The sequence below is a fragment of the Coffea arabica genome, chromosome 11e (genome assembly GCF_036785885.1).
Source record: "Coffea arabica cultivar ET-39 chromosome 11e, Coffea Arabica ET-39 HiFi, whole genome shotgun sequence".
NCBI classification, from domain to species: Eukaryota; Viridiplantae; Streptophyta; class Magnoliopsida; order Gentianales; family Rubiaceae; genus Coffea; species Coffea arabica.
This window is the reverse complement of record NC_092331.1, coordinates 55,597,383-55,624,612: the sequence shown is the minus strand read 5'-3', so window position 1 is coordinate 55,624,612 and position 27,230 is coordinate 55,597,383. Positions and strand designations below refer to the sequence as shown.

At 36.5% G+C, this 27,230-nt stretch overlaps 4 protein-coding genes across 4 annotated transcripts; all 4 read left to right on the top strand.

Annotated features, from left to right (window-relative positions):
• Positions 1 to 3,095: 3,095 nt before the first annotated feature.
• LOC113718788 (anthocyanidin 3-O-glucosyltransferase 2-like) lies at positions 3,096 to 4,681 on the top strand. Its single transcript, XM_027243706.2, has one exon. It carries the CDS (start codon positions 3,135 to 3,137, stop codon positions 4,578 to 4,580), a length of 1,446 nt encoding a protein of 481 aa, XP_027099507.1. The 5' UTR covers positions 3,096 to 3,134; the 3' UTR covers positions 4,581 to 4,681.
• Positions 4,682 to 8,777: 4,096 nt separating this feature from the next.
• Positions 8,778 to 10,479, top strand: LOC113717661 (anthocyanidin 3-O-glucosyltransferase 2-like). The gene has a single exon (XM_027242436.2). The coding sequence runs from the start codon at positions 8,946 to 8,948 to the stop codon at positions 10,389 to 10,391; it is 1,446 nt and encodes a 481-aa protein (XP_027098237.1). The 5' UTR covers positions 8,778 to 8,945; the 3' UTR covers positions 10,392 to 10,479.
• A 7,945-nt stretch (positions 10,480 to 18,424) lies between these two features.
• LOC113718859 (anthocyanidin 3-O-glucosyltransferase 2-like) lies at positions 18,425 to 20,159 on the top strand. The gene has a single exon (XM_027243784.2). The coding sequence runs from the start codon at positions 18,545 to 18,547 to the stop codon at positions 19,988 to 19,990; it is 1,446 nt and encodes a 481-aa protein (XP_027099585.1). The 5' UTR covers positions 18,425 to 18,544; the 3' UTR covers positions 19,991 to 20,159.
• Positions 20,160 to 22,803: 2,644 nt separating this feature from the next.
• Positions 22,804 to 24,674, top strand: LOC113717987 (anthocyanidin 3-O-glucosyltransferase 2-like). Its single transcript, XM_027242866.2, has one exon. The coding sequence runs from the start codon at positions 23,107 to 23,109 to the stop codon at positions 24,553 to 24,555; it is 1,449 nt and encodes a 482-aa protein (XP_027098667.1). The 5' UTR covers positions 22,804 to 23,106; the 3' UTR covers positions 24,556 to 24,674.
• Positions 24,675 to 27,230: the final 2,556 nt, after the last annotated feature.

Here is a 27,230-nt window from a genome sequence, read left to right as displayed (position 1 = left end):
ATGCTCGATGGATTAACTAGAAAAGACCACTTGACTAGTCATGGAAAAAAGTGATGCTCTTGTAAATACTTGTTCTTTTCTGTAGTTTCATTCTTGACTTCATATTGGACATGATAAACTAAATGTTTAATTATTAATGAACCTATCCGTTCATTCTCCTTTTACTTGCTGATCCAAGCTTCTGTTGCTATTTTCATGTAGTTTCTAGTTATTGGTAATTAATGTTCAAGTCAGAGTACTCTATGAACCATGTACCATAAAGTCACAACTTGGCAAGATTTGCCTTAAACTTAGTTGATGATGTTCATTGGCAGGTTTCCTTCCCTCTCTGGTTAACTAGATTAGCTAGGGAAGATATGGGAGCAGTTGTTCCAAGTCTGTAAACAGATTATGTAAACCTTGCTATTATGCAATATAATATGCTGTTTTCGTTGGGAAAAAAAATTATATAAACCATGTACCATAAGAAATTTTGTTGGACACATTTGTTCGTTTCTCAAGCTCTTTACATATAGTACAAAGTTCACATTCAATTCTATTCACCAGTCAGTATCTACTCCGATTCAAACTGAAAAGACTAACAAAAAAAAAGTTTATCCAATGATCTACAAACGAGCTTTGCTGCATGGTTGAATCGGTCTAATGCTGACAATAGCTTGAGGACGGCATTGTAATCCAATTTACTTGTCACCAGCTACCGCAGAGGAGAATCCAGTGTACTCTTGGCTTTCAAACTTCAATATAAATATCCGCACAGAAGCATAGCCTTCATTAACTGGTAAATAAATTTCTACAATGGAAACCAAAATCTCAATACTAATCAGTTCTATAGTACTCTGCAGCTACCTGATTACTTTACCAGCAATGACTGGTAAACCTAATCATTCACTTCACAGTAAAATCATGTTGAGTTTAGGGCGAAAACTTCTACAGGATTCCAATCCCTGCTGTAATCCTCACAGGGACCCTGGATGTGACCCTGACCTCGCTTGTGAACCAGGCGACGACCGTGAATGTGATCCAAGCAGCGACGACTGTGATCCGGACCTCGCTTGTCCTCCTGGTACCATTCCTGATTGTGATCCATCGATTGATTCAGATTGTGCTCCAATGACCTGTGAATCTGTGTCTGCTGAATCATGAAGTGCCTAGTTTTTAAAGGGAAGAAGCATTGACTGAAATTTTCTTTGTTGTACTAATTTCTTCCTCATCAACTTCTAGGATTCATTACTATACTGTTCTAAGATTCATGACTATGCTGTACTAATTTCTTCCTCATTGGTTTCCATGCATGTCCTGGTGCATCCGATCAGTCTTTTAATGTTCAATAATGTAGTATCTTACAGTAACTCTAACAATTAATTAAAGTTAATGCAAGAAAATCCATTCATATTTGCCTTATAAAAGAGAATTTTCTGTTTCTGTTTAGACATAGACCTAGTGAGCTGAGGTGTTTGTTAAAAATAAAAAAAATTTAAGTTAGATAGTGATGATATTTATATTTTGCCTCCCAAATATTTATGACTTATAATAACTCTATCATAATTCATTTCGTCAGTCAATTTGCCATCTGAACTCATTTTTGTTCAAGTTTCCCAGAGATACTTAAACTCAAATAAATATTTATGACTTGTATGTTGTCCAACGCTTCATTGAGAATTAATTTGAAGACAACGGCCACAAAAATGTTGCCCAGCCACCTCCATTTCTGAACTCAAAGATATTGTTTATAAGAACATCTTTGATGGATCTTGCTCAAAGATCTTTGTATGACTGGCCAGAGACATTTCTTTTTCCTATAGTCAGTCGATCTTTGTTTTGTTTATATGGTATCGTGGCCTTATTTTCTGCTTAGATGCTTGAAACTAAAGAATGATTGACTAAAGAGAAAAGATTATAAGGGTCATGTCAATCTAATGGAAAAAATATACTGGTTGAACTATTGAATTTGTGTTCTTAAAGTAGAGATAACTGTCTCCTTTGTCTGGGACAAGGTTGTGCAATTCTTCTTGAAAGCATATCATGAAAATTGCTGTTAGTCAACTAAAAATGAGATACAAGGACGGCTACAACAAAGTTGTCTGGTTGAGAGTTCTATGTTTCTTGTTTGCTATAATTTTTTAGTTGAGATTAGTTAAAAAAAAGTTGTGAGAAATATCAAAAAAGAAATCCAATTGACTGAGAAATGATTAAATTAACGAAGCAGTATGCAGAAGACAACAGGATAGCCATCTTTTCAACAAGATGGAAAGAACAAACAGAGAAAAAATGGTCAATGGCCACAACAGTCAATTGTTTGTGTCTGCTGTACATTCGACAGGAGCTGTTAATGCCATTTTAATCTACAGCAAAGATGTTAACATCATTTCTTTTCACGTCTCTGAAATAAGCCATAAACAATTTACAGCAGCATCCTAAATGCCAATTAAGGCAACTCTACAATTTGTATAGTATTAATTGGCTTTGAATGTGTAAGGTATAAGATATAAACAACTAACAAGTGTCTCCTTTCCATCAGACAAGGTTGAACATTTCTATTTACTAATGTCTGTATTCAAATCAAAAGAGAATGAACTCTCCTAGGTGGTATAACCTGTTTCGAGTACCAATATAGCAGTTTGTAATGTACAGAAAGAAAACCTTCTTCCAAATTTTTGTGGTTTTTTGTGTGTGTGGGGGGGGCCTGGCAACAAAATTGATTCTTTGTTAATTTTGCAAGACAATAAAGGAGGGAGGCCATGGTACTGTCTCCTACCTTTTTTACAAGAGGATTACGATTTGACCTAGTGAAAACAAAATAGTGCATGTTTCAGAAACAATCCTTGAGCAATATATAGAAGTATCATAAAGGACAGTAAATACTTCTGTTATAGTTTGACAAAAAAAATAATAAAGGATACAAAATACAAAAGCCATTCTGCGACAAAGAACAAAAGAGAAAAAGAAAAGCAAGATTTTCAGTTTCCTAAAATTCCGGATTTTAGTCAATGTGTTGAAATAGTCTTCTACCTAAAAAATTGTTAAAACTATTCATCTTGGTAACCAAGATTGGTTATAAAACACAGATTGTATGAAGAAACAGAGAACCAGAAAACCAAAAAAAAAAAAAGGAGTGTTCTGCTTTAACAGTTGATATGGAGAAAGTAGAATTAATTTTCATCCCCTGGCCATTGATGGGCCATTTGGCTCAGCTGGTGGAGCTTGCCAAGCTGCTAATCGACCGAGACAAGAGGTTTTCCATCACAGTGCTAATCTTAAGGCTCCCTGATTCCCTTGATCCTGTCACCAATAAACTGATAGACTCTCTTGTTGCTTCCTACACCACAGAAGCCCTTAAATTCTTTCAGCTTCATCCAACAAATCACATCCCTGAATGGAGTTCCCTCAGCCGAGGGTATACCATCCAGAGGCAACTGGATAGTCAGAAACCTGATGTCAAGAAATTCATCCAACAGCGCCGAACTGATGAATCAAGCAGTTCAAAACTTGTTGGAGTAGTTGTCGACATGTTTTTTACCAGCATTATTGATGTAGCTGATGAATTTGGGATTCCTAGCTATGTTTTCTTCACATCAGGTGCAGCATTCCTCGGCCTGATGCTCCATTTTCAGAGCCTTCAAGATGACTACAACCAGGATGTTTCCGAGTTCTCAAACTCAAAAACTGCTCTTTCCTTCCCGAGTTTTGCTAACCCAATTCCACCGTCAGTCTTACCTTTGGCTTTAGTGGAGAAACCTCTCTGGATACATAGATTCTTACTATGTGCTCGCGGATACAGAAAGGCCAAGGGAATCCTTGTCAACACATTCACTGAGCTAGAACCATATGCGCTCGATTCCATCAACCTATCAGAATCCTCTCCAGAAATCCTCCCAGTAGGACCAATTCTGAACCAGGTACAATATGTATCCCCCGGTATACAATCAGGAATCATGAAATGGTTGGATGATCAGCCTCCAAGCTCAGTAGTTTACATCAGCTTTGGAAGCCTGGGAAGCCTACAAGTTGACCAAGTGAAAGAGCTAGCGAATGGGCTCGAACTTAGTGGATACAGATTCTTATGGTGCCTCCGTCGTCCCCCTCCTAAGAACACCATTGTTGATTTCCCAAGTGAGTATGAAAATTATGCAGATGTCTTGCCTGAAGGCTTTCTGGATCGAACAGCAAACATTGGAAAAGTTGTCGATTGGGTTCCACAGTTAGCTGTATTGTCACATGCTGCAGTGGGAGGATTTATATCACACTGTGGCTGGAATTCGACATTGGAAAGCATTTGGTGTGGGGTGCCCCTGGCAACATGGCCTTTAGAATCAGAACAAGAGCTGAATGCATTTCAATTGGTAGTGGAACTGAAATTGTCTGTGGGAATCACATTGGATTATTTATCAACGAATAAAAATCAGGCTTTGGTTAGAGCTGAGCAGATAGAAACAGGAATAAGGAAGGTGATGGAGAGTGAAAGTGAAGTGAGGAAGAAAGTTAAAGAAATAAGCGACAAGAGTAGGAGAAGCATGAAACAAGGAGGTTCCTCATATGAATCTCTTGGAAGTCTGATTAGTAAGATGTTGCATGATAGTTGATTAGTTATTAGTAAAATTTGAGATATGCTGTTTTAACATGTTCTTAGTATCGTTAGCTATCTCAGTTGGGAATAACGTGCTGAAATCTTTCCTTGTAGCCTTGGCACCATCATCTATATATCATCATATTTCCTACCGTTAAGTTTATCAATACAGCCTGAGATCCTAGATTTTTTGCATGTTTTCTTCCAGATGATGGTACTGAGCCTGACTCTGGAAATTGGAAAAGGAAAATACAGTTGTTTCAATTTATGATTCTCTCCGTCTCACGAATGTGCAGCAGCTGTATTCATCGTGGACTTGACAATCTGATGCCTCCTAAAACGGTGGAAATGTAATTAATTAACTAAACATGAATGAGATAAAGGCAACCAAGATCAATTAACATCCAATTGATATGGAACTCATGTATCTTTTGAGGAACCCGTGTACATTGATTGCTCACGGCAAAACGGATGGAAACTACTCTTGGCTTTCTGAGAATTTCTTAAGAGCATTTCCTCGCTTTTATATTTCTTCTTCTTCTTTTTGTTTTGTGACCAAATAATTGGCTGTTGGGGAAGGAAAATTATGGCCCCGTTTGGCAATTGAGTTTTTTGAATATTTGTCTAAAACTTTACTGTAGAAATTGTAGAAAAAATTTTTGAAGTATATAAATTTTTGGATATTTTAAAGTGTACAGTTTAAAAACTTTGAAAAGTTTTTTGAAGTTACTGTAACTGTAGTTAAAGTTGTTAAAAAACTTGTAGCAGACAAATTTGACCAAAAACTTGCTTGCCGATCAAGGTTTATATTTGCAAGCTTGCATAATTGAATGATGTGACGACCAGCAAGAATTTTTTTTATCCCAGATAAGTGGATACTCTTTTTTTTTTTTAATAAGTCCAGATTTTATAAAAAAGATTACCATATAAAATCCACAATTGGGAAACAACATCCAAAATCACCCTCCATGACGGAACTGAGATATATAACTACTCATATACAAAAGCTAATGGCTAAAAAATTATACAGGTAAAAATAAGATTACCAAAATTAAATAAATAAATAAGGCTTAATCAAATATCCAAGTAGGGAGCTATCGAGCCAAGTCGATGCATGGATGGTGTACTCGAGCTTGAACTCGAGCATGAGCGAGTTGCTTATATGAAGCTCGAGCTGGACTTGATAGAGCTCATTTCTGGGAGCAATAACATCTTTTGTTGGGTTCTCGTTGCTCACAACTATTGGGATGTTTTTGGGGACAAAGATATCCACTGGGAAATCTATAATGAGAGTGGAAATAAGGGTACTAAAAGAATGGCCATATCTTTACAAAATTAACTAAGTGCCAAAAATACTATTAAACGGCAGGTTTGGGGACATGGGATGGAGAAACTAAGTTGAACGCAGTTGACGAGGTCATTACTGGTGAGAAAATTTTATTGCAAGAAGATGCTAAGCTATGTTCTGAATTTTGGTTCGAAAGAAGCGAAAGGTGGATGGATAATGCGCGGGTATTCACTTGATGGCGCTTCTTTGAATGCATTAACTAGCACTCACAATGGATAATATTGGACGATAATAAATATGCTAAGGTCAAAGAATCTGTAAAGAAAGGGAAGTCCCCAGAAGCAAAAGGGTAAAATCGTGGAAGCCTGAAGTTAGTCTTAGGCAAGAGAGAGCAAAATGTTGAACAAGAAAATTTGCAGGCGAGTAAGTTGATAAAACACAACCCTAAGATACTAATGAACGAGGCTAAAAGCTCGATAATAATGACAACTGGGGAAACTAGACTAGACCAATTAATGCAGCTGCATAATTTGGTTAATTATGGCTGTGATGGAGAGTTAATCAACCTGCAAACACATACAGGTTTCTTGGTTGAGAATTTACTGTCAATGAGTGGTTGCAATGGGGATGGTTACTATGGATCAGTTACTGATATGAATCAATCTACTGTTCTGATGAGTGAAAGTTTGCAAGTAGACGATGGATTAGTCCAACAACAAGCACCCTTATCATACAATGGGAACCATTGGTTTGTTCCAATGACTGATGGTTGGATGGCGTATTCAGAAGTTACACGTTGTTTGGCTTATGGAACAAGTCTGAACCAAGCTGTTACATGTGAAAATGCTGACAATTGGCAACAGCCTTGTGAAGTACAGCCTTATGCAGTTGATTGTGGTGATCAGATAATGGTGACAGGTCAAGAAGTCACTTGGGAGGATATTCTGCAGGCCGTTGAAGGAGAAAATGAAGTCATATTTGGTAAATTGGCTTTGCCACAAAATGAATGGTTTCAATGCATTTGATTGATGCTCGATGGATTAACTAGAAAAGACCACTTGACTAGTCATGGAAAAAAGTGATGCTCTTGTAAATACTTGGTTCTTTTCTGTAGTTTCATTCTTGAATTCATATTGGATATGATAAACTAAAATGTTTCATTATTAATGAAGCTATCCATTCATTCTGTTTTCTACTTGCTGATTCAAGCTTCTGTTGCTATTTTCATGTAGTTTTTAGTTATTGGTAATTAATAAGAGTACTTACTGGTAATTAATGTTCAAATTAGGGTACTCTATAAACCGCGTACAATAAAAAGTTTTGTTGGATACATTTGTTCGTTTCCCAATCTCTTTACATATAGAGCAAAGTTCACGTTCTATTCTATTCGCCAGTGTCTACTCTGATTCAAACAGAAAAGACAAATAAAAAAAACTTTTATCCAATCATTTAGAAACAAGCTTTTTTGCATGGTTGAGTCTGTCCAATGCTGACGATAGCTTGAGGACGGCAACGCAATCCAAATTACTTGTCACCGGCTACTGCAGAGGAGAATCAGCATATTCTTGGCTTTCAAACTTCAAGACAATTTCCTCATAGAAGCAGAGCCTTCATTAACTTCAAATCCAGTAAATAAACTTCTTGCAATGGCAGCCAAAATCTCAATACTTATCAGTTCTATAGTACTTTGCAGCTACCTAATTACTTTACCAGCAATGACTGGTAAACCTGACCCTTCACTTTACAGGAAAAACATGTTGAGTTTTGGACGAAAACTTTTACAGGACTCCAACACCTGCTGTAATCTACACGAAGACCCTGAATGTGACCCTGATTTTGCTTGTGAACTTGGCGATGACAGTGGATGTGGTGGCCCTGAATGTGATCGGAGTGGCGACGACTGTGATCCGGACCTCGCTTGTCCTCCTGGTGCCATCCCTGATTGTGATCCATCGGTTGACTTGGATTGTGCTCCAATGACCAATGAGTCTGTTACTGCTGAATTATGAAGTGACTTTATAGTTGTTGAAGGAAAGAAGCTGTGACTGAAAATTTCTTTGTTGTACTAATTTCTTCCTGATCAATGACTATGATTCATGACTATGCTGTACTAGGATACATGACTATCCACCTGTTTCGCTCTTTCTAGTATTCTTGATGCTGGGCAGGTATATATACCTAATATTTTTCCCCCTCTAAGTATTTATCACTTGTAAGTAACTCTTATCACAATTCATTTCATTACTCAATCTGCCATCTGAAGTCATTTTTTGTTCCAAGTTTTGAAAAGAATATCTAATTATGCCAAATTTACCATCTGAGTCCATGTTACTATAAATTTGAGAACTAACTTTTCCTCCATAACTTAGTTTAATTAAGACCATGTCTATATTCTACACATAATTGACCAAAGAGGAAAGATTTTAAGGCTCATTTGCTCCCTCATGACAAATCCAAACATCTAAAAGAACTATTAAATACTTCTTGAACTACGGAATTTGTACTCTTAAAGTACAGATAATTGTTTCCTTTGCCTGGGACAAGTTTATGCAATTCTCCTAACAAGCATATCATCACAAGTGTTGTTAGTCAAATGAAAATGAGATTAAAGGAGGATTACAATAACGTTGTCTAGTCGAGAGTTCTCTTCTTTTTTTCTTTTTGGATTATAATTTGCTTAGTCAACAAAGTTGTGAAAGATATAAAAAAAAACCGATTGAATGAGAAATGACGACATCAACCAAGCAGTATGTAGAAGACAGAAGGACGACCGTCTTTTTAAATAAGGAAAGAACAAAAAAGTAGGTAACCTCAATCAATTTTCTTTTTTTTTTTTGCGTCTGTCGTACATTTGACAGTCAAAAATAGAGGTGCCGTCCTGCGACAAAGGACGAAAGAGGAAAAGCAAAGCCAGATTATCAGTTCCCTAACATTCCACATTTTAGTCAATCTGTGGAAATAAAGTTTTTCTACCTAAAAAATTGTTAGAGGTTTCCACCTCAGTAGCCAAGATTGGTTATAAAACACAGATTGTATGTAAGAATAAGAGAACCAAAAAAAAAAAAAAAAAGCTGTTCTGCTTCAGCAGTTGACATGGAGAAAGCAGAATTGATTTTCGTCCCCTGGCCATTGATGGGCCATTTGGCTCAGCAGGTGGAGCTTGCCAAGCTGCTAATCAATCGAGACAAGAAGTTTACCATCACAGTCCTAATCTCCAGGCTCCCTGCTTCCCTTGATCCCATCACCAATAAACTGATAGACTCTCTTGTTGCTTCCTCCACCACAGAAGCCCTTCAATTCTTTCAGCTTCCTCCGACAGATCCCACCCCTGAATGGAGTTCCCTCAGCCGAGGGTATTTCATCCAGAAGCAACTGGATAGTCAGAAGCCTCATGTCAAGAAATTCATCCAACAGCGCCAAACTGACGAATCAAGCAGTTCAAAACTTGTTGGAGTAGTTGTCGACATGTTTTCTACCAGCATGATTGATGTAGCTGATGAATTTGGGATTCCTAGCTATGTTTTCTTCACGTCAAGTGCAGCATTTCTCGGCCTCATGCTCCATTTTCAAAGCCTCCAAGATGAATACAACCAGGATGTTTCTGAGTTCTCAAACTCAAAAACTTCTCTTTCCTTCCCAGGTTTTGCTAATCCAATTCCACCGTCAGTCTTGCCTATCGTCTTAGTGGACAAACCTCTCTGGATACATAGATTCCTACTATGTGCTCGTGGATGCAGAAAGGCCAAGGGAATCCTGATCAACACATTCACTGAGCTAGAACCATATGCGGTCGATTCCTTCAACCTATCAGAATCCTCACCAGAAATCCTCCCAGTAGGACCAATTCTGAACCGGGTACAATACATATCCCGTGATGTACAATCAGGAATCATGGAATGGTTGGATGGCCAGCCTCCAGGCTCAGTAATTTACATCAGCTTTGGCAGCCTGGGAAGCCTACAGATCGACCAAGTGAAAGAACTAGCAAATGGGCTTGAACGCAGTGGATACAGGTTCTTATGGTGCCTGCGTCGTCCCCCTCCTAAGAACACCATTGTTGATTTCCCAAGTGAGTATGAGAATTACAGAGATGTTTTGCCTGAAGGCTTTCTGGATCGAATAGCAAATATTGGAAAAGTTGTCGGTTGGGTTCCACAGTTAGCTGTACTGTCACATGCTGCAGTGGGAGGATTTATATCACACTGTGGCTGGAATTCGACACTGGAGAGCATCTGGTGTGGGGTGCCCCTGGCAACATGGCCTTTAGAGTTCGAACAACAGTTGAATGCATTTCAATTGGTGGTGGAACTGGAATTGTCTGTGGAAATCACATTGGATTATTCATCAATGGACAAAAATCAGGCTTTGGTTAGAGCTGAGCAGATAGAAACAGGAATAAGGAAGGTGATGGAAAGTGACAGTGAAGTGAGGAAGAAAGTTAAAGAATTCAGTGATAAGAGTAGGAGAAGCATGAAACAAGGAGGTTCGTCACATGAATCTCTTGGAAGCCTGATCAGTAAGATGTTGCATAATAGTTGATTAGTTATTAGTAAAATTTGAGGTACGCTGTTTTATCACGTTCTTAGTATCTCAGTTGGAAATAACATACTAAAATCTTTCTATATCATCATCTGTGGTACTAAGCCTAGACTCTGGAAATTGGAAAAGGCAAATACAGTAGTTTCAACTTGTGATTCTATCTGTATCACGAATGTGCTGCTGCTTGAACATTGCTCATCTTGGATTTGACAATCTGATGTCTAATGAAACGGTGGAAAACTAATCAATTAACTAAACATGAACAAGGCAAAGTCAACTGAGATCAATTAACATTAAATTGGTGTGCAACTTGTGTACCTTTTGAGGAACCCGTGTACATTGATTGCTTATAGCAAAACGGATGGAAACAACTCTTAGCTTTTTTTTTTTTGTTCCCGGAAATGATAAATAGATTTATTGATAGTAAAAAAAGCATTACACTATATGAGCAAGGGCTCATCTTGAGCTATACAAAAGTGTAATAAGAAACTGAGGATCTGGAAATTCGTCATCAAAATGTATATGTGTTGCATGTTGACTCAGTCATACACTTAGTCTATTAAGTTCAACAGACGACCTATCAAATGAGCATTTCCTATAAACATTGAGCTAAGGTCTCTTATGTCCTCTAGTTGAGCTGAAAGGCCTATGTCTCTTGAGGCTTGACTCCTTGTCAATTTTAGAACCCGAGTACAGGATGTTTGGATCTTTATTGACTGCCAACCTTGTTCCTTGGTCTTGCATAGGGCCAATTTGATAGCCTGCAAGCTGTCCAGTACAATTGATCCAGTACTTCTTTCCTTCAGTATCCAAGCTGCAAGTAACTGACTCAGATTGTTTTCTGCTGTGATTCCAATTCTCATATTCTGACCTTCCTCATGTTGCCCCTGTTAGGTTTTAGGGACACTATGCAGCGGAAAAATAAAATTTTTTTCCTAAAACTATCCAGAAATCACCCTAGATTTTACGTATGATGCATTAAAAGGAGGGTTATAGGATTACCTTAATCCTTGCGGCGTCTCCCTGTAGTGTTGTTGAGGATGTTCAGCCCTTGAGTAATCCAGCCGTCCTGCCTCTACTGATATCCACGCTAGAGCAACCCTGGGTCGTCTCACGAACTATGTATTGAAGAGCAAGAAAAAGTTGCTAGCCCTTCTTGCTCTTGTTCGAAGTACGTGACTCTCACAGACTCACCCTTTTGCCTTTTTGGTTACCTTCACCCTCAAAAAACCCATCCTCTATCTCTCCCTTAGGAGTTAAAAGGAGAGAGAGAGATAATAAGATAGAATGATGAGTTTTGCTATCTGATTCAAAATCAAACGATAAGACTTCTCATCACACAAGACTCTATCTATCAGTTATCTAACAGATAAGAGATAATCGTTCACTCTTATCTACTCAAATAGGCCTGGGATTTATTTTCTTTTAAAATTAAACCCCGATAATTTACATAGTTTTAATCCAAGATTAAATCTCTATTGCGTGTGACCCAATAGGTCCCGAATAAATTGGTAATAATTATGGTTTAATAATTAGATAAAATAAACGACTTTATTTTATCATAACTTATAATAAAACATCAATCCATAATTCTAGACCACGAGCAGTGTCTAGCAACACATCGCGATTGTCCAATTCCTCGGAATTAGTCAAGAGAATTTGACCTAACCTTTTCGTGAATAATTACCGTGTAAGTATTATCCTTTCACCAAAGATATCCAATTAGTCAGGAATGAGGAATAAGTGCCAATTCCCTGATGACTAATTAAGTTTTTCTAGTTCCCGAAATTTACCCTGAATTAGGTTAAATTGAAGACATTCTTCAATTTATCTAATAGTCGACTTTAGGGTTAATTTTCTACTAGTGGCCATCCGGATATCAACTCCTTCTATCAGAGTGGTAAATTCTATCTTGATCACCCATTTTCTTTCCGTGCTTCACACTACATCCAACTTCTACACTTTAAGGTACTCATGAAGAGTAACAAGTAATTAGAGTCAAAATGTAGTGATTCACACTCAAGATACTATGGTGATCTCAAGTCGTAGGATCACTTACACAATTTTTCACTAGAGATACACCATTGGCACTAAATAGATATCCTAACGGGATCTCTAAACGGATCACTCCAATGCATTTAAACTCTTCAAATCATCTACACATTAGTCTAGATATCTTCATACCATGGTTGATGAAAACAACCACTAATTACCTTAATCAGATGCTAACTGTGTACTAGTTTTACCGTACTAAAGATGTCCTATTTCATTAGTACTATAACTAGGGAATTCTAAGAATATTACTATAAATGCGATTGATATCTCATGGTCACCAACTCTTGTGACTACCATCACATCAGTAAATATTCTAAGGACTTTATCGGTTATAACTAATATTTAACAGATAAATAAGAAGTTATTAAAATACAAAACATATAATAAGGAATGCATAAAATAAAACAAATACATTGTTTTAGGGCATACACTCCAACAGCCCCACATCTACACAATTGGTCAGCATGTTTTCATCTTCAACCACCCTCTCTTCTCATTCTTGAGCTATTTCTGTTTCTGAGATGCTCATCTGATGCACTGTCTGTTGAGATTGGTGATATTCCTCCCAATCCTTGACTGCTTTTCGAATTACTTCCATTGGATGTCTATCTTTATCTTCAAATTCTGTTTCATTCCTGACTTTCCAAATCTGCCATAATATGTCCACCGTCAGGGCTATGTGTTCCATTCCATCCTTTCTGGCCTTCACTTCCAACAGCATTCTCCACCATCTTCTGAAGTCACCTGTGTATTCCTCGAGTCCATTCCACTGGAGGGGTGCCATCTTCCACATCATTCGTGCTCTTCTGCATTGAAAAAATATATGTTCCACTCTCTCACTATTCTCTCCACAATTCTTGCAAATCATATCACCTTTCCCTGTTCTTCTGTATATTGCTTCCCTTCCTGGCAAAACATGGTTCAGGCTCTTCCATATAAACAGTTTCTGCTTGTGCTTTATCCTGGTTTTCCATAGCTGTTTCCAAACTCTTTCATTCTCACCTGCCCAGCTTGTATCTCCCTTATTTCTTCCACCTTTTGGATGGAAACTACTCTTTGCTTTGTAATTATTTCATTTCCTCTCTTTCATATTTCTTCTTCCTTTTTTTTTTTTCTAGCGAAATAATTGGCTGTTCGGGGAAGGAAAATTATATTTGTCATCTTGCATAATTGAATGATTTGACGCCCAGAAATGGATACTCTTTTTTTTTTTTTTTTTGATAAGTCCAGATTTTATAAAAAAAAATATTAGGAGATAAAATCCACAATTGGGAAATAAGATCCAAAAATCATCCTTCATGATGAAACTGAGATTTATAACTACTCAGATACAAAGGGAAGAATCATTGACTGAAATTTTCTTTGTTGTACTAAATTCTTCCTGCTCAATTACTAGGATTCATGACTATGCTGTACTAATTTCTTCCTCATTGGTTTCCATGCATTGACCTGGTGTATCTGGTCAGTCTTTTAATGTTCATTATTCAATTTCCCGTCTGAACTCATTTTAGTTCCAAGTCTTGACATGAATAATAATTACGCCCAATTTACCATCCGAGTTCAAGTTACTATAAATTTGAAACAAAATTTTCTTCCATAACTTAGATTAATTAAGACCATTTGAATGACTATATACATTCTACGTTTAGAATTCAGGCAAAAATTAGATAAATTTCAGAATTAGCAACATCTGTTCAGTAGTTATATTTTGTAAAAAATAAAATAAAAATAAGAGCTTCTATGAATCATAAGATACAGGATGATCCTTAAGTCCCATTAAGTATCTAGGGTTATTTTTTTTTTTCTTTAAGTGAGACCTTCATATTGCCAAAAATAATCCACCTAAGAATAGAACTCTTTCTATTTTATAATTTTTGGTACGAACCTGTCGTCTGCCGTTCTTCCTCTATCCAAATTGTTTCTTATTCTTTACTCTCAGAAAACTAGAGAATAAAAACTTGGGAGCTTTTTTTCTCGTGAAAAATCACCTAGCGGCAGAGAAGGGAGAAGAAATAAGGTTTATATCGACAGAATTCATTCAAAGTTCTGGTTTAAAGAGAGTCAATATTGCTTTATTGTTGCTATAGGAACTACCAAGAAATTAATATAAAAAAAAATATTGGGCTGCAACAAGTACTACGAGATCCTACGGTAGACAATGGAATTTTAATTAAATTCTAAAAATTACCATTGGTCTATTAAAATGTTTTTGTCCAATCGGATATTGCCATATGTCATGTACACTTGGAAAATTTGGTTATTAAGCAACCAATTATATTTTGCCACGTGTCAAGGTGAGGTGTTCCAAATCAATTCAAATTGCAGGAGTATCTCCACCAACCAAATCATATCATATCATGTATTTATTGGATAAATATCTAAATATTTATTTCTTATTAAAGGGATAATATTTAGAATTGTTTAATCCAAGTATATCTCTTATATACTGCAATGGCCTGGCCAGTAAAATGGCGCCACGTCACGTGTCCCCACAAGTCTGGCCAATCGAGAAATTACTTATCTCTTTATTAATGAAGAGATAATATTTAACTGGCACAGTCCTAATATGACTGTACGTCTTGCTAGGCAAGTAGAGTGGTGTACATGATCTCAACCTCCACCTCTTGCTACAACTATAAATAGAGGTCTCTCAACCAAGTTAAGGGGACACAGAGATATCAAGAAGCATCTCATACACTCAAGTATTGAAGCTTCAAGCTACGAAGGTCTGGGTCTCAAAGCTCCTCAAGTCTTCCGCATAGCAAGGCTTGAGCCTTCAAGTATTTTCAAATCCTTCAAATCTTCCATATCAAGATTTGAAGGAGTCGGTGGTTGATCCAAGAACAAGCTGCGAAGCCCTTGGATTGGTGTTCGAGGAGAAGAATCGAGGGAATCTCTCCACAAGTTTGAGAAAACCCCAGAGATTGTACCTACATATTTTCCTAAATTTATCATATATTTTTCGTGTATTTCTTTTTCTTGTCGTTTTGCAGACTTGGAAAATTTTTATCGCGTACACCTACTAATATGCATTTTGCAGTTATGAGATTCATATTTCCATGAATACGCAATGAATAAATATTTCATCCATAATAAATAATTTCACAAAATGTCATCCATGTAAGATAAAAATTCTTTAATAAATCAATAAATATGAAATGTTAATTAATTCCATTTAATGTTAAAAAATGATTCAATTCTTATTGAAAAAATTAGTTAAAAGATTGCTCTTACCTCTAAGACAAAAACTCTTCCAGTTGTTTTGATAAAACAAAATATTGCTGGTTTCAAGTCCAATTTTTTTTTTTTTTTTTTTTTTGGTCTCCGTTGGCGAAGTTTAGGACGCAGCAATGGAAAAAGTAATTATTTTGGGTTTTGGCCTGTGAATGTAAACCGTGTAGACTGTAGACTGAGAAAGCCGAGTCAATTTTTTGCACGCGCAATTTGGACGGTGGAAGGTAGGCAGACAAAAAGTCCGTGCCATATACTGTTCGTGTTGGATGGTCCGTGCCACATTTTTTGAATTAATCTCTTATACACTGTCAGTATATAGATAATATATTTACTATATCATTGAATATATAATATATGTGTAAAATTTGCTCATATGTTATCCATCTAATTATGATAATGTATACACTATCAGTGTATATAAAATTTACTCGTATTTTTTTTATCTAATAAAAATTATAAAATGGAAATAAACCTATTCTTAGGTGGATTATTGTTGATAAGGTGGAAATCTCACTTAAAGATGGATTGTACGTGGATTGTTGGACCGACTGAGGATTTGATCTCATGGTATGGTTGCCTTATCTTCCAGTCAGATGTTTGAAACTAAAGAACAATTGACTAAATACAAAAGCTTATTGACAAATCCAAACATCTAACTACAAGCAATGCTCCCTCTGTACCATTTCGCTAGTTTTGTGTTTTTTTTATCCGTTCCAAATTATAGTCCACATTCCAATTAAAATATATAAGTTGACTTTTAACTTCTTTAAAATACCCTTGTTTAACTTCTTTAATATATCATATCTTATTTAATACAGTCAAATTTTCCATCAATAATTGCTTTGATATATGTTTTGAACGGTGCAATATACCATCATTGTTATTATTATAATTAGTATAAAGATATAGTGATTAGTGATAATGTAAGGGCATTCTAGAAAAATAAGATATTAGATTTACATTTCTAACAAAATTAACTAATTTTTCTTAAATCATGTGGGAAAAAACCAAGACTATTAAAGTTGGACGGAGGAAGTATATACTTGTGGAATTACTGAATTTGTATTCTTAAAGTATAGCTAATTGTCTCTTTTATCTGGGACAAGGTTATGCAATTCTCCTAGTGTGGAGGCCAATTGTGTATTTGTCCGACTCGGCACCGTCTTAGGCAACTAGCCGTGGTAGTGCTTGGAGGAGGCCCCCCAGGATTCGATCCCTGGTACTAGCTCAAGTGGTACCAAGTGCCCCTTATCCAAGGGACCAGGGATCGAATCCTGGGGAGACCCCCTCCAAGCACTACCACGGCTAGTTGCCTAAGACGGTGTCGAGGCGGACAAATACACAATTGGCCTCCACACCTAGCAAGCACATCCTCACAAGTGTTGTTAGTCAAATAAAAATGAGATGAAGGGAGGGTGACAACAATGTTGTCTAGTTGAGAGTTCCCTCTCTCTTGTTTTGTTTTGGTTTTTCTTTTGGATTATAATTTGTCTTGTTGAGATTGAAAAAACAGTTGAACGAGACATCAATTGAGCAGTATGTAGAAGACAGAAGGACAGCCACGTTTTAAATGAGACAGAAAGAACAAATGAGAAAAATTGGTCACCACAATTAAATTTTGTTGCTGTCTGTCGCGCATTTGACTAGAGATGTTAACATCATATCAAGACACGGCAAAGATGTTAACATCATTTTTCACAGCCCTGAAACAAGGCATAAACGATTTATAGCAGTATCCTAAATGCCAATTTGATAAAGAAAAGGTAACTCTACTATTTGTACATACAATTTTTGTAGCTGAAAAAATGTTAAGGATCATCCATTGCCTGGGTTGCGTCTGTATCCAAGATTTTGGTTGCAAAACACGGCTCTTTCAAAGAAGTAGACAATCAACTTTTAAATCCCCAGAAAACAAAACAGAGCAGCTCTATTCTGTTCCATCAGTCGACATGGAGAAAGCAGAATTGGTTTTTCAGCCAGTTGGGTCAACTAGAAGAGCTTGCCAAGTTGCTAATCAACTGATCAACCCGGACAAGAAGTTCTCATGCCTATGATTCTAGAATTGAAAGTAAAGAATAATGGTCTAAAGAGGAGTACCAAGGCCAATTTGTCGTCTCATGACAAATCAAAACATCTGCTAGAAATACGTAGGGGTTTCTTACCCAAAAATATCAAAAGGGGCTGAACTATTGACTTTGAGTGTACGAAGTATAAGGGAGTGTCTCCCATTCAGCGGACAGGTTCAAACATTTCTCTTGATTAATGTCTCTATTCAAATAAAAGTAGATAAATTTGAGGAGGGCTAGTACAAAGTTGACTAGAAGACCAACAAAATGTGAAGAAAACATTGAAAAAGAGATTTCTTTATTTTTATTCAAATGGAGGCTCCAAACTTTATGCATGGAAGAAAGTAGGAGGAGAGTATAAAATTCAAGTTATATAAATCAGGAAATTTGTGAATTTCATGATCATCTGACTAATATTCCTAAGAGCTGCGGGGGATCTTAGGCGGTGTAACTTGTTTCAACTCTCAATATAGCTGTGCATAACATGCAAAATGACAACCCCCTTCCAATTTAGAAGGAAAAAACAAAAACAGAAAAATTGGCATCCAGAATTAATTCCTTACTAATTTGACAAGACGTTAAAGAAGGTTGGCCATGGTACTGTCTCCTGCCTTTTTCGCAAGAGGATTACGATTCTACCTAGAGAAAACAAAATCGTGCACGTTTCTGAAAGAATCCTACAGCAATTTATAGCGTCCATCTCAGTAGCCAAGATTGGTTATAAAACACAGATTGTATGCAAGAATAAGAGAGCCATAAAAAAAAACACAGAAGGGCTGTTCTGCTTCAGCAGTTGACATGGAGAAAGCAGAGTTGATTTTCATCCCTTGGCCATTGATGGGCCATTTGGCTCAGCTGGTGGAGCTTGCCAAGCTGCTAATCAATCGAGACAAGAGGTTTTCCATCACAGTCCTAATCTCCAGGCTCCCTGCTTCCCTTGATCCTGTCACCAGCAAACTGATAGACTCTCTTGTTGCTTCCTCCACCACAGAAGCCCTTCAATTCTTTCATCTTCCTCCGACAAATCCCACCCCTGAATGGAGTTCCCTCAGCCGAGGGTATTTCATCCAGAAGCAACTGGATAGTCAGAAACCTCATGTCAAGAAATTCATCCAACAGCGCCAAACTGATGCATCAAGCAGTTCAAAACTTGTTGGAGTAGTTGTCGACATGTTTTCTACCAGCATTATTGATGTAGCTGATGAATTTGGGATTCCTAGCTATGTTTTCTTCACATCAGGTGCAGCATTTCTTGGCCTCATGCTCCATTTTCAAAGCCTTCAAGATGACCACAACCAGGATGTCTCCGAGTTCTCGGATTCAAAATCTGCCATGTCATTCCCAAGTTTTGCCAATCCTATTCCACCATCAGTCTTGCCTATCGTCTTAGTGGACAAACCTCTCTGGATGCATAGATTCCTACCATGTGCTCGCGGATACAGAAAGGCCAAGGGAATCCTGATCAACACATTCACTGAACTAGAACCATATGCAGTCGATTCTTTCAACCTATCGGAATCCTCTCCAGAAATCTACCCAGTAGGACCAATTCTGAACCGGGTACAATATGTATCCCGTGATGTACAATCAGGAATCATGGAATGGTTGGATGGCCAGCCTCCAGGCTCAGTAATTTACATCAGCTTTGGCAGCCTGGGAAGCCTACAGATCGACCAAGTGAAAGAACTAGCAAATGGGCTTGAACGCAGTGGATACAGATTCTTATGGTGCCTGCGTCGTCCCCCTCCTAAGAACACCATTGTTGATTTCCCAAGTGAGTATGAGAATTACAGAGATGTCTTGCCTGACGGATTTGTGGATCGAACAGCAAACGTTGGAAAAGTGGTCGGTTGGGTTCCACAGTTAGCTGTACTGTCACATGCTGCAGTGGGAGGATTTATATCACACTGTGGCTGGAATTCGACATTGGAGAGCATCTGGTGTGGGGTGCCCCTGGCAACTTGGCCTTTAGAGTCAGAACAACAGTTGAATGCATTTCAATTGGTGGTGGAACTGGAATTGTCTGTGGAAATCACACTGGATTATTCATCAATGGACAAAAATCAGGCTTTGGTTAGAGCTGAGCAGATAGAAGCAGGAATAAGGATGGTGATGGAGAGTGATAGTGATCTGAGGAAGAAAGTTAAAGAAATGAGTGGTAAGAGTAGGACAAGCATGAAACAAAGAGGTTCATCATATGAATCTCTTGGAAGCCTGATCAGTAAGATGTTGCATAATAGTTGATTAGTTGCTAGTTGAAATTGAGGTACGCTGTTTTAACATGTTCTTAGTATCATTAGCTATCTCAGTTGGAAATAACAAACTGAAATCTATCCTATGTAGCCTCTGCACCATCATCAATGTATCAGCATCTTTCCTACCGTTAAATTTATCAATTCATCTTGAGATCTAAGATTTTCGCATATTTTCTTTCAAACGATGGCACTAAAACTTAATGGATTTATATCTTAACATGTTTAGAAGCGATTGATAACAAAAAATAAAACATCTGAATTAATTAAGTGGCACTGAATTTTCTAAACAAAATTTATTTTCAAAAAAAGTGATAAACTATTTACTTACTATTTAATGTGATATATACTCAAATATATATCAGATTTAGTACTTAATAATTCAATAATTTAATGAATTTAGATTTCAGATTTCAGTTTTATCAAAACCACCTAAGCCTAGACTCTGGAGATTGGAAAATGAAAACACAGTAGTTTCAATTTATAATTCTTTCTGTCACAATGAATGTGCAGCAGCTTGAACATTGTTCATCTTGGACTTGACAATCTGAAGCCTAAATGAAACGGTGGAAAACTAATTGATTAACTAAACATGAAGAAGGTTCTGAATTTTTCATGAAAACTTGAATCCAGTGGACATTATTTCTGCAATGGCGTCCAGAATCTCAACATTTATCAGTTCCACAGTACCTTTCAGCTATCTATTTAGTTTACCAGCAATTTAGCACTGAAGATGATCATTCACATTATCACAAACATCTGTTTCTGATCAGTCTTCCCATATGACCGTAATTGTAACAACTAAAGTTAAAATGGAAGAAAACCCATTCGTATTTTACGTTTTCATTTTTGTCGGTTCATACAACTAAATAATATTATTTTTACGTTTTCATTAAATTGCATAAATTTATACTAAATATTATAAAAATTACATCAACCGAACAAAAATTGGATGGAACTCAACCGGAGAGGCCAAGTACAGAAGCCCTTCTCAAGAATTTTAAACTTGTGGAAGTTTCCCCTATGAAATACATTTACTATTTATATTTCAGCACCTTTGATATCTCTATCCTAGTTCATTTCATTTCTGAATTTGCCATCTAAACTCAATTTTGTTACAAGTTCACGAAAAGGAAACAAAAAATTTTGCTTGTTTAATAGTTATAGTTTGTTCTCAAGTGCGGATATTAAAGGCCGGAAACATCACAATGTTGAGGAAGTTAGGAACATCAATTGAATATATGCTTCCAATACTTCATTGACAATTATTTTGATGACAACGGCCATGTAACCGTTGCTCAGCCACCTCCATTTCTGAACTTTTTTTCAAGAAACAATAAGACCACGTTTCTCGGATCTTGTTCACAACAAAAAGAGCAAATTACCTGGGTAGTCATTGCACTTTCTGAATAGTTAAGATTTGACCACTCAATTATTAATAGTATGTTTTTACCTAATAAACTATCAAACGTGTAAATTTTGGATCATTCCGTCTAATTTCATCATTAACTCTACCAGATTTAAGGATCCACACGATTCACGAGACATACTATTAATAGTTAGATTTGGCAAAGTTAACGATAAAATCAGACGGAATGGGTTAAAATTTACATTTTTGGTAGTTCAATGGATAAAAATATACTATTAATAGTTGAGTGATAAAAAATCAACTATTCAAAAAGTTTAGTGATCATTCGGATACTTTGCTCCAACTCCAACAAAAATGTAGAAGATACTTGTACGACTGGCCTTTCCAATAGCTATCTCCTGTTGTCATTCGATCTTCGTTCAAATAATGGTACAGTGGCCTTATTTTCCGCTTAGATGTTTCATCACTTCTTTCATTCATAGTTAGAAAATCCTTCACAACTTATCCAAGCATCTAAAGGAATATTTAGGGTTTGAACTATTGAATTTGTGTCTATAAAGTATAACTTAAGTTTCTCCTTTGTCTGGGACAAGAGGTTATCACTTACTTTCAGTTTCTCCTTGCAAGCGTATATGATGACAAATCCTAGTAATCCACTGAAATGAAATAGAAGAGGCTTACTACAACGTTGTCTAGTTGAGACTGGTCAAACAAGCTACGGAAAAACATTAAAAAAGAAATTTAATTGAACAAGAAAGTCTTCCATTCTATGTGGTACAGCTTCTTTAGACAATCTTTTGAGCAGTACATTGAGGGCAAAAAGGAGAGTCATCTCCTTTAATACGATGACGTGTTGGAACTGTTTGGATCTCAGCCCGAATGACATCACTCACCCCAATAGTAAGACGTCACTCTACTCACTGCAAAATATCTATTGTATTGAGTAGATTGGATTGAGTACACGTGACAAATCGAATGATCCGAGCGTCTTATAATATTACAAAGATATCAAGATTTAGAGATTTCGACTTCTAATTTTCTTTATTCACTACCAATTTCTTAAATTTTGTTCCTGCTTGCTAGAAAATTTTTTCTATTTTTTTAAAATAAAATACGTACATAGAAAAATTGGTCATCACAATTGATTACTTGTCTGCTCTCTTTCGTACATTACTTCGACAAGAAAATAAAAGAAGGTAGGCCATGGCAGGATAGGATAATCCTGACCACATTTTTCAGGTTTCTGAAACAAGCCATATACAATTTATTGCAGAATCGTAAATGCCAATTAAATTAGAAAAGCTATTCTTCGAAAAGAACAAAAGAGCAAAAGAAATGCCAGAGGAGTACGACTACTACTATTGCTGTTAGTGGTTTAGCGTGGTGTGGGACTCCCTTGGCAATAATGCAAACTTTGCAGTCTTTACTTGGAATGTCAAAACAAATCAAGCAGCACAATTCTACTGCTAGAGAAAAGCTCATAAAATTTCTCAATTTATTCAATCGGTACAGAAGATTTTGTACCTAAAATAATATTAAGTGTTGCCATGTGAACCATTTAATATTCTAAAATTGCATGTTGGATCAATAGATTTGCCTCTCAACTATACCCAGGCCCCCAGGGCTAAGATTGGTTATAAAATATGTGGATTGTATGAAGAAACAGATCAGATCCAACCTTTTAAAACCTCAGAAAACCAAAAACAGAACAGCAGCTATTCTTGTTTCCATCAGCTGATATGGAGAAAGCAGAGTTGATTTTCATCCCTTGGCCACTGATGGGCCATTTGGCTCAACTGGTGGAGCTGGCAAAGCTGTTAATCAGCCGAGACGAGAGATTTTCCATCACAGTCCTAATCTCCAGGCTCCCTGATTCCCTTGATCCTGTCACCAATAAATTGATCAGCTCTTTAGTTGATTCCTGCACCACAGAAGCCCTTCAATTCTATCAGCTTCCTCCAACAAATCCCACCCCCGAATGGAGTTCCCTCACTCGAGGGTACTTCATTCAGAAGCAACTCGATAGCCAGAAACCTCATGTCAAGGACTTCATCCAACAGCGCAAAACTGATCAATCAAGCAGTTCAAGACTTATTGGAGTAGTTGTTGACATGTTCTCCACCAGCATGATCGATGTAGCTGATGAATTCGGGATTCCTAGCTATGTATTCTTCACATCTGGTGCAGCGTTTCTACGCATCATGCTCCATTTTCAGACCCTTGAAGATGACTACAACCAGGATGTTTCTGAGTTTTCAAAGTCAGAAACTGCTGTGTCTTTCCCGGGTTTTGCCAATCCAATTCCACCATCAGTCTTGCCTATGGCTCTAGTGGAGAAACAGCTCTGGTCGCGGCGATTCCTACCATGTGCTCGTGGATACAGAAAGGCCAAGGGAATCTTGATCAACACATTCACTGAACTAGAACCATATGCCCTTAATTCTCTTAATCTATTAGAATCCTCGCCACAAATCTACCCGGTAGGACCAATTCTGAACCAGGTACAATATGTATCTCGTGATGTACAATCAGGAATCCTTAAATGGTTGGATGAGCAGCCCCCAAAATCAGTAGTTTACATCAGCTTTGGCAGCCTGGGAAGCCTACCAATGGACCAAGTGAAAGAGCTAGCTAATGGGCTCGAACGCAGTGGTTACAGATTCTTATGGTGCCTGCGTCGTCCGCCGCCTAAGAATACCATTGTTGATTTCCCGAGTGAGTATGGGAATTATGAAGATGTCTTGCCTGAAGGATTTCTGGATCGAACGGCAAATGTTGGAAAAATTGTCGGTTGGGTTCCACAATTAGCTGTATTGTCACATGCTGCAGTGGGAGGATTTGTAACACACTGCGGCTGGAATTCGACACTAGAGAGCATTTGGTTTGGGGTGCCCCTTGCGACATGGCCTTTAGAGGGAGAACAACAGTTAAATGCATTTCAGTTGGTGATAGATTTAAAACAATCCGTGGGAATTACATTGGATTACTCATCAAGAAATCAAAATCAGCCTCTGGTTACAGCTGAAGAGATAGAAAGAGGAATAAGGAAGGTGATGGAGAGTGATAGTGAAGTAAGGAAGAATGTTAAAGAAATGAGTGATAAGAGTAGAGAAAGCATTAAACTCGGAGGTTCTTCACATGGTTCTCTTGGGAAACTGATTAGTACGATGTTGCATGATAGTTGTTAATAAGAACTCAGGTATGCTGTTTTCCATATGTTCTTAATATCATTAACCACCTCTGTTGCAAACAAATCTTTCTTATGTTGGTTGCCTCAGTACCATCATGAAACTGTTAAATTTCTAAATTCATCATGACAGATTTAAGATTTTGCTTTCCTTTTCTCCAGGAAAATGTGTAGTGGGGTTTTAGATGATTGGCACGAGTACGCTTAGCATAGACTCTGTAAATTGAAAAAAGAAATCCCAATGGTGACATTTTATAATGTAGTGAAAAATCGGCATAGAAGGTTCCCTAAAAACTTCAAAGAACAATGATCCTGCTGCATGGCTCAAAGGATTTAATGAAGAAACAGGAAAAAAGAAACCGTAATAGGGTGGAATAATTTTCAGTGAATTCTACAAATTGTGTTGATGCATCCAAGCCTCAATGAAAAAGCTCATCCATCAAATGAACTCTTACCACTTACTTTCCTTCTTCCCTTCATATTCAAAGTGTAAGGTATAAATTTGAACATTCATTACAATATTAACTAGAAAGTCCACATAGACATGAACTTCAAAAGCCACTCAAACATCTGCTAACTACAAAACAAGACACCAACCAACAAGCTAAAAACATTTGTGATGTCTTAGGTACACCCAAACATCTCAGAAGGCAAAAAAAAAAACTCATGCAAAAGATGCATTAATCCAAAGTCTAATGAGCACAAACTTCACTAAGAGTTTAAAGCGACATCAGAGAACAAAATGAACATATTAACCAAATTAATTAACATGTTCAACATTTTTTTTCACACAAAACATCAAACACCTAAAAGGCACACCAAAGAAAGCCAACTTGGAGCAGAACTATTTCTTTCACGAAACCTAGGCTGTTCACTTTGAACCCGGAATTAAACATAAAGCAAAAAAATACAACGAAATTACTTACTAATACTATATGATGTTCATCATTTTTTGTACAATATATATACAGTAGCGGTGGAGATGGGAGGAGGGAGGAAACTTGACGGCGGTGGTGGGTGGTTATGTATGGTGGATAGTGGTGGCCGGTGGACAAAGAAAAGATGGTAGGATTTTTTTTTTTTTTCCTTGATAAGAGTATTTGAGATGTGTGTCTTTTGGAATTTATTACCATAGATTTTATAAACAAAATCAATTTGTGAAAAATAGGCTAATCCAATTAGAGCCCATATTTTTTAATTACTTTTTTATTTTATATATATCAAAATCGTTACATAATACTCTTCTACAAATACTTCAAAAAATAACAATCCAAATCTTACCTAACGGAATGATGACTCTTCTGTAAAAGATCAAATGGTGAGAAGAACCTAAAATCCAATCTAAAATTGATCAAATGGTAATCCTTTTTTTTTTTTTGTGCAAAAGGATTTTTGTAGCCCTGATGCATGCAAGTACAATGAGCAGGTTGAAGAAATTCATAGATTGTCGAGAAGAAGACTGTTCTTTGGTTCTTATCTTTCGATCGGCAAAAAAGACAAATGCTTTAATTTTCTGTAATTAGCCAAAAACCCCCCATCCAATTGTCTTAGAAAAAGAATCCAACGGCTTAACTCATTGGGCTTACGCTATTCGTGGATCCAGAATACAATACAAATGGACTGATGATGTTACTAAAAGACCACCAACAGCTTATAACTATTCAAAGCTAGCCTTGAGGTTTGAAGGCTTAAATAATAATTAAATAAAGTTAATTATAGTTTGCCCCTGTAAATTTGGCCTTAATAACACTTTGCTCCCCAAACTTTAAATATATATATATATATATCTCTTACTCGCTTCATCGACTAGTTAAACGTTGATGATAAATTTTCTATCCAAAATTTGCATAATAGTTTTAGAATAATGCTATACTTTTAATCGAAATATGAAACATCTTACTTAAAAAACACAAAGTCACAAGATTTAAAAAATAAAAAATGGTATAATGCTAAAGAATTGAAAATTTGTATTGGGGAAAAAAAGAATTTAATAATTTCTAAAACATCTGTACAAGTTTTCCATCATTTATTTTTCTTCCTTTAAATTGTAAACAGATTGATTTTGATAATTTTCGTTTATCTTGCAGCTTTTGCAAGATTTTCACGAGTCAACAAGATGCTATTTCATATTTTTATACTACATTCATACATTGTTTTGTATTTTGTTTGAATACTACATTTTTAAAAAAGAAAAATCGAAGATTCTCTAAGTACATTTTCAATATATTTTTATTTTTAATTATATTTTTATTTCATGTAAGACACATTAAAAAGTGCTATAATAAGAAAATATAAGCAAATAGTTTTCATCTCGAATACATTGAGTTAAATATATTGAAATAATTTTATTTCATTTAAAATAAGTATTTCTACTGGCATTGAGATAAACACATTGAGTTGTTTAGACTACTTTTTTGTGGATTATCTAATTCATTGTAGTGCTAAAATATTGAAATGCATTGTGTAATTGTGTTTAAATGCATTTCGCTTGCATCATAAACACATTTCCCAACCCACCTTTTTATATTTTTAATTTTCTTTTTATCTCACATACATCACATCACAAAAAGTACTATAGTAATTATTCCAAATAATACTCTATCCAAACAAACCCTGATTTCATCTTAATCTTAAAAAACTAATAGGTAAAAAACTTGCTTAAAAACTTGGCTTCCA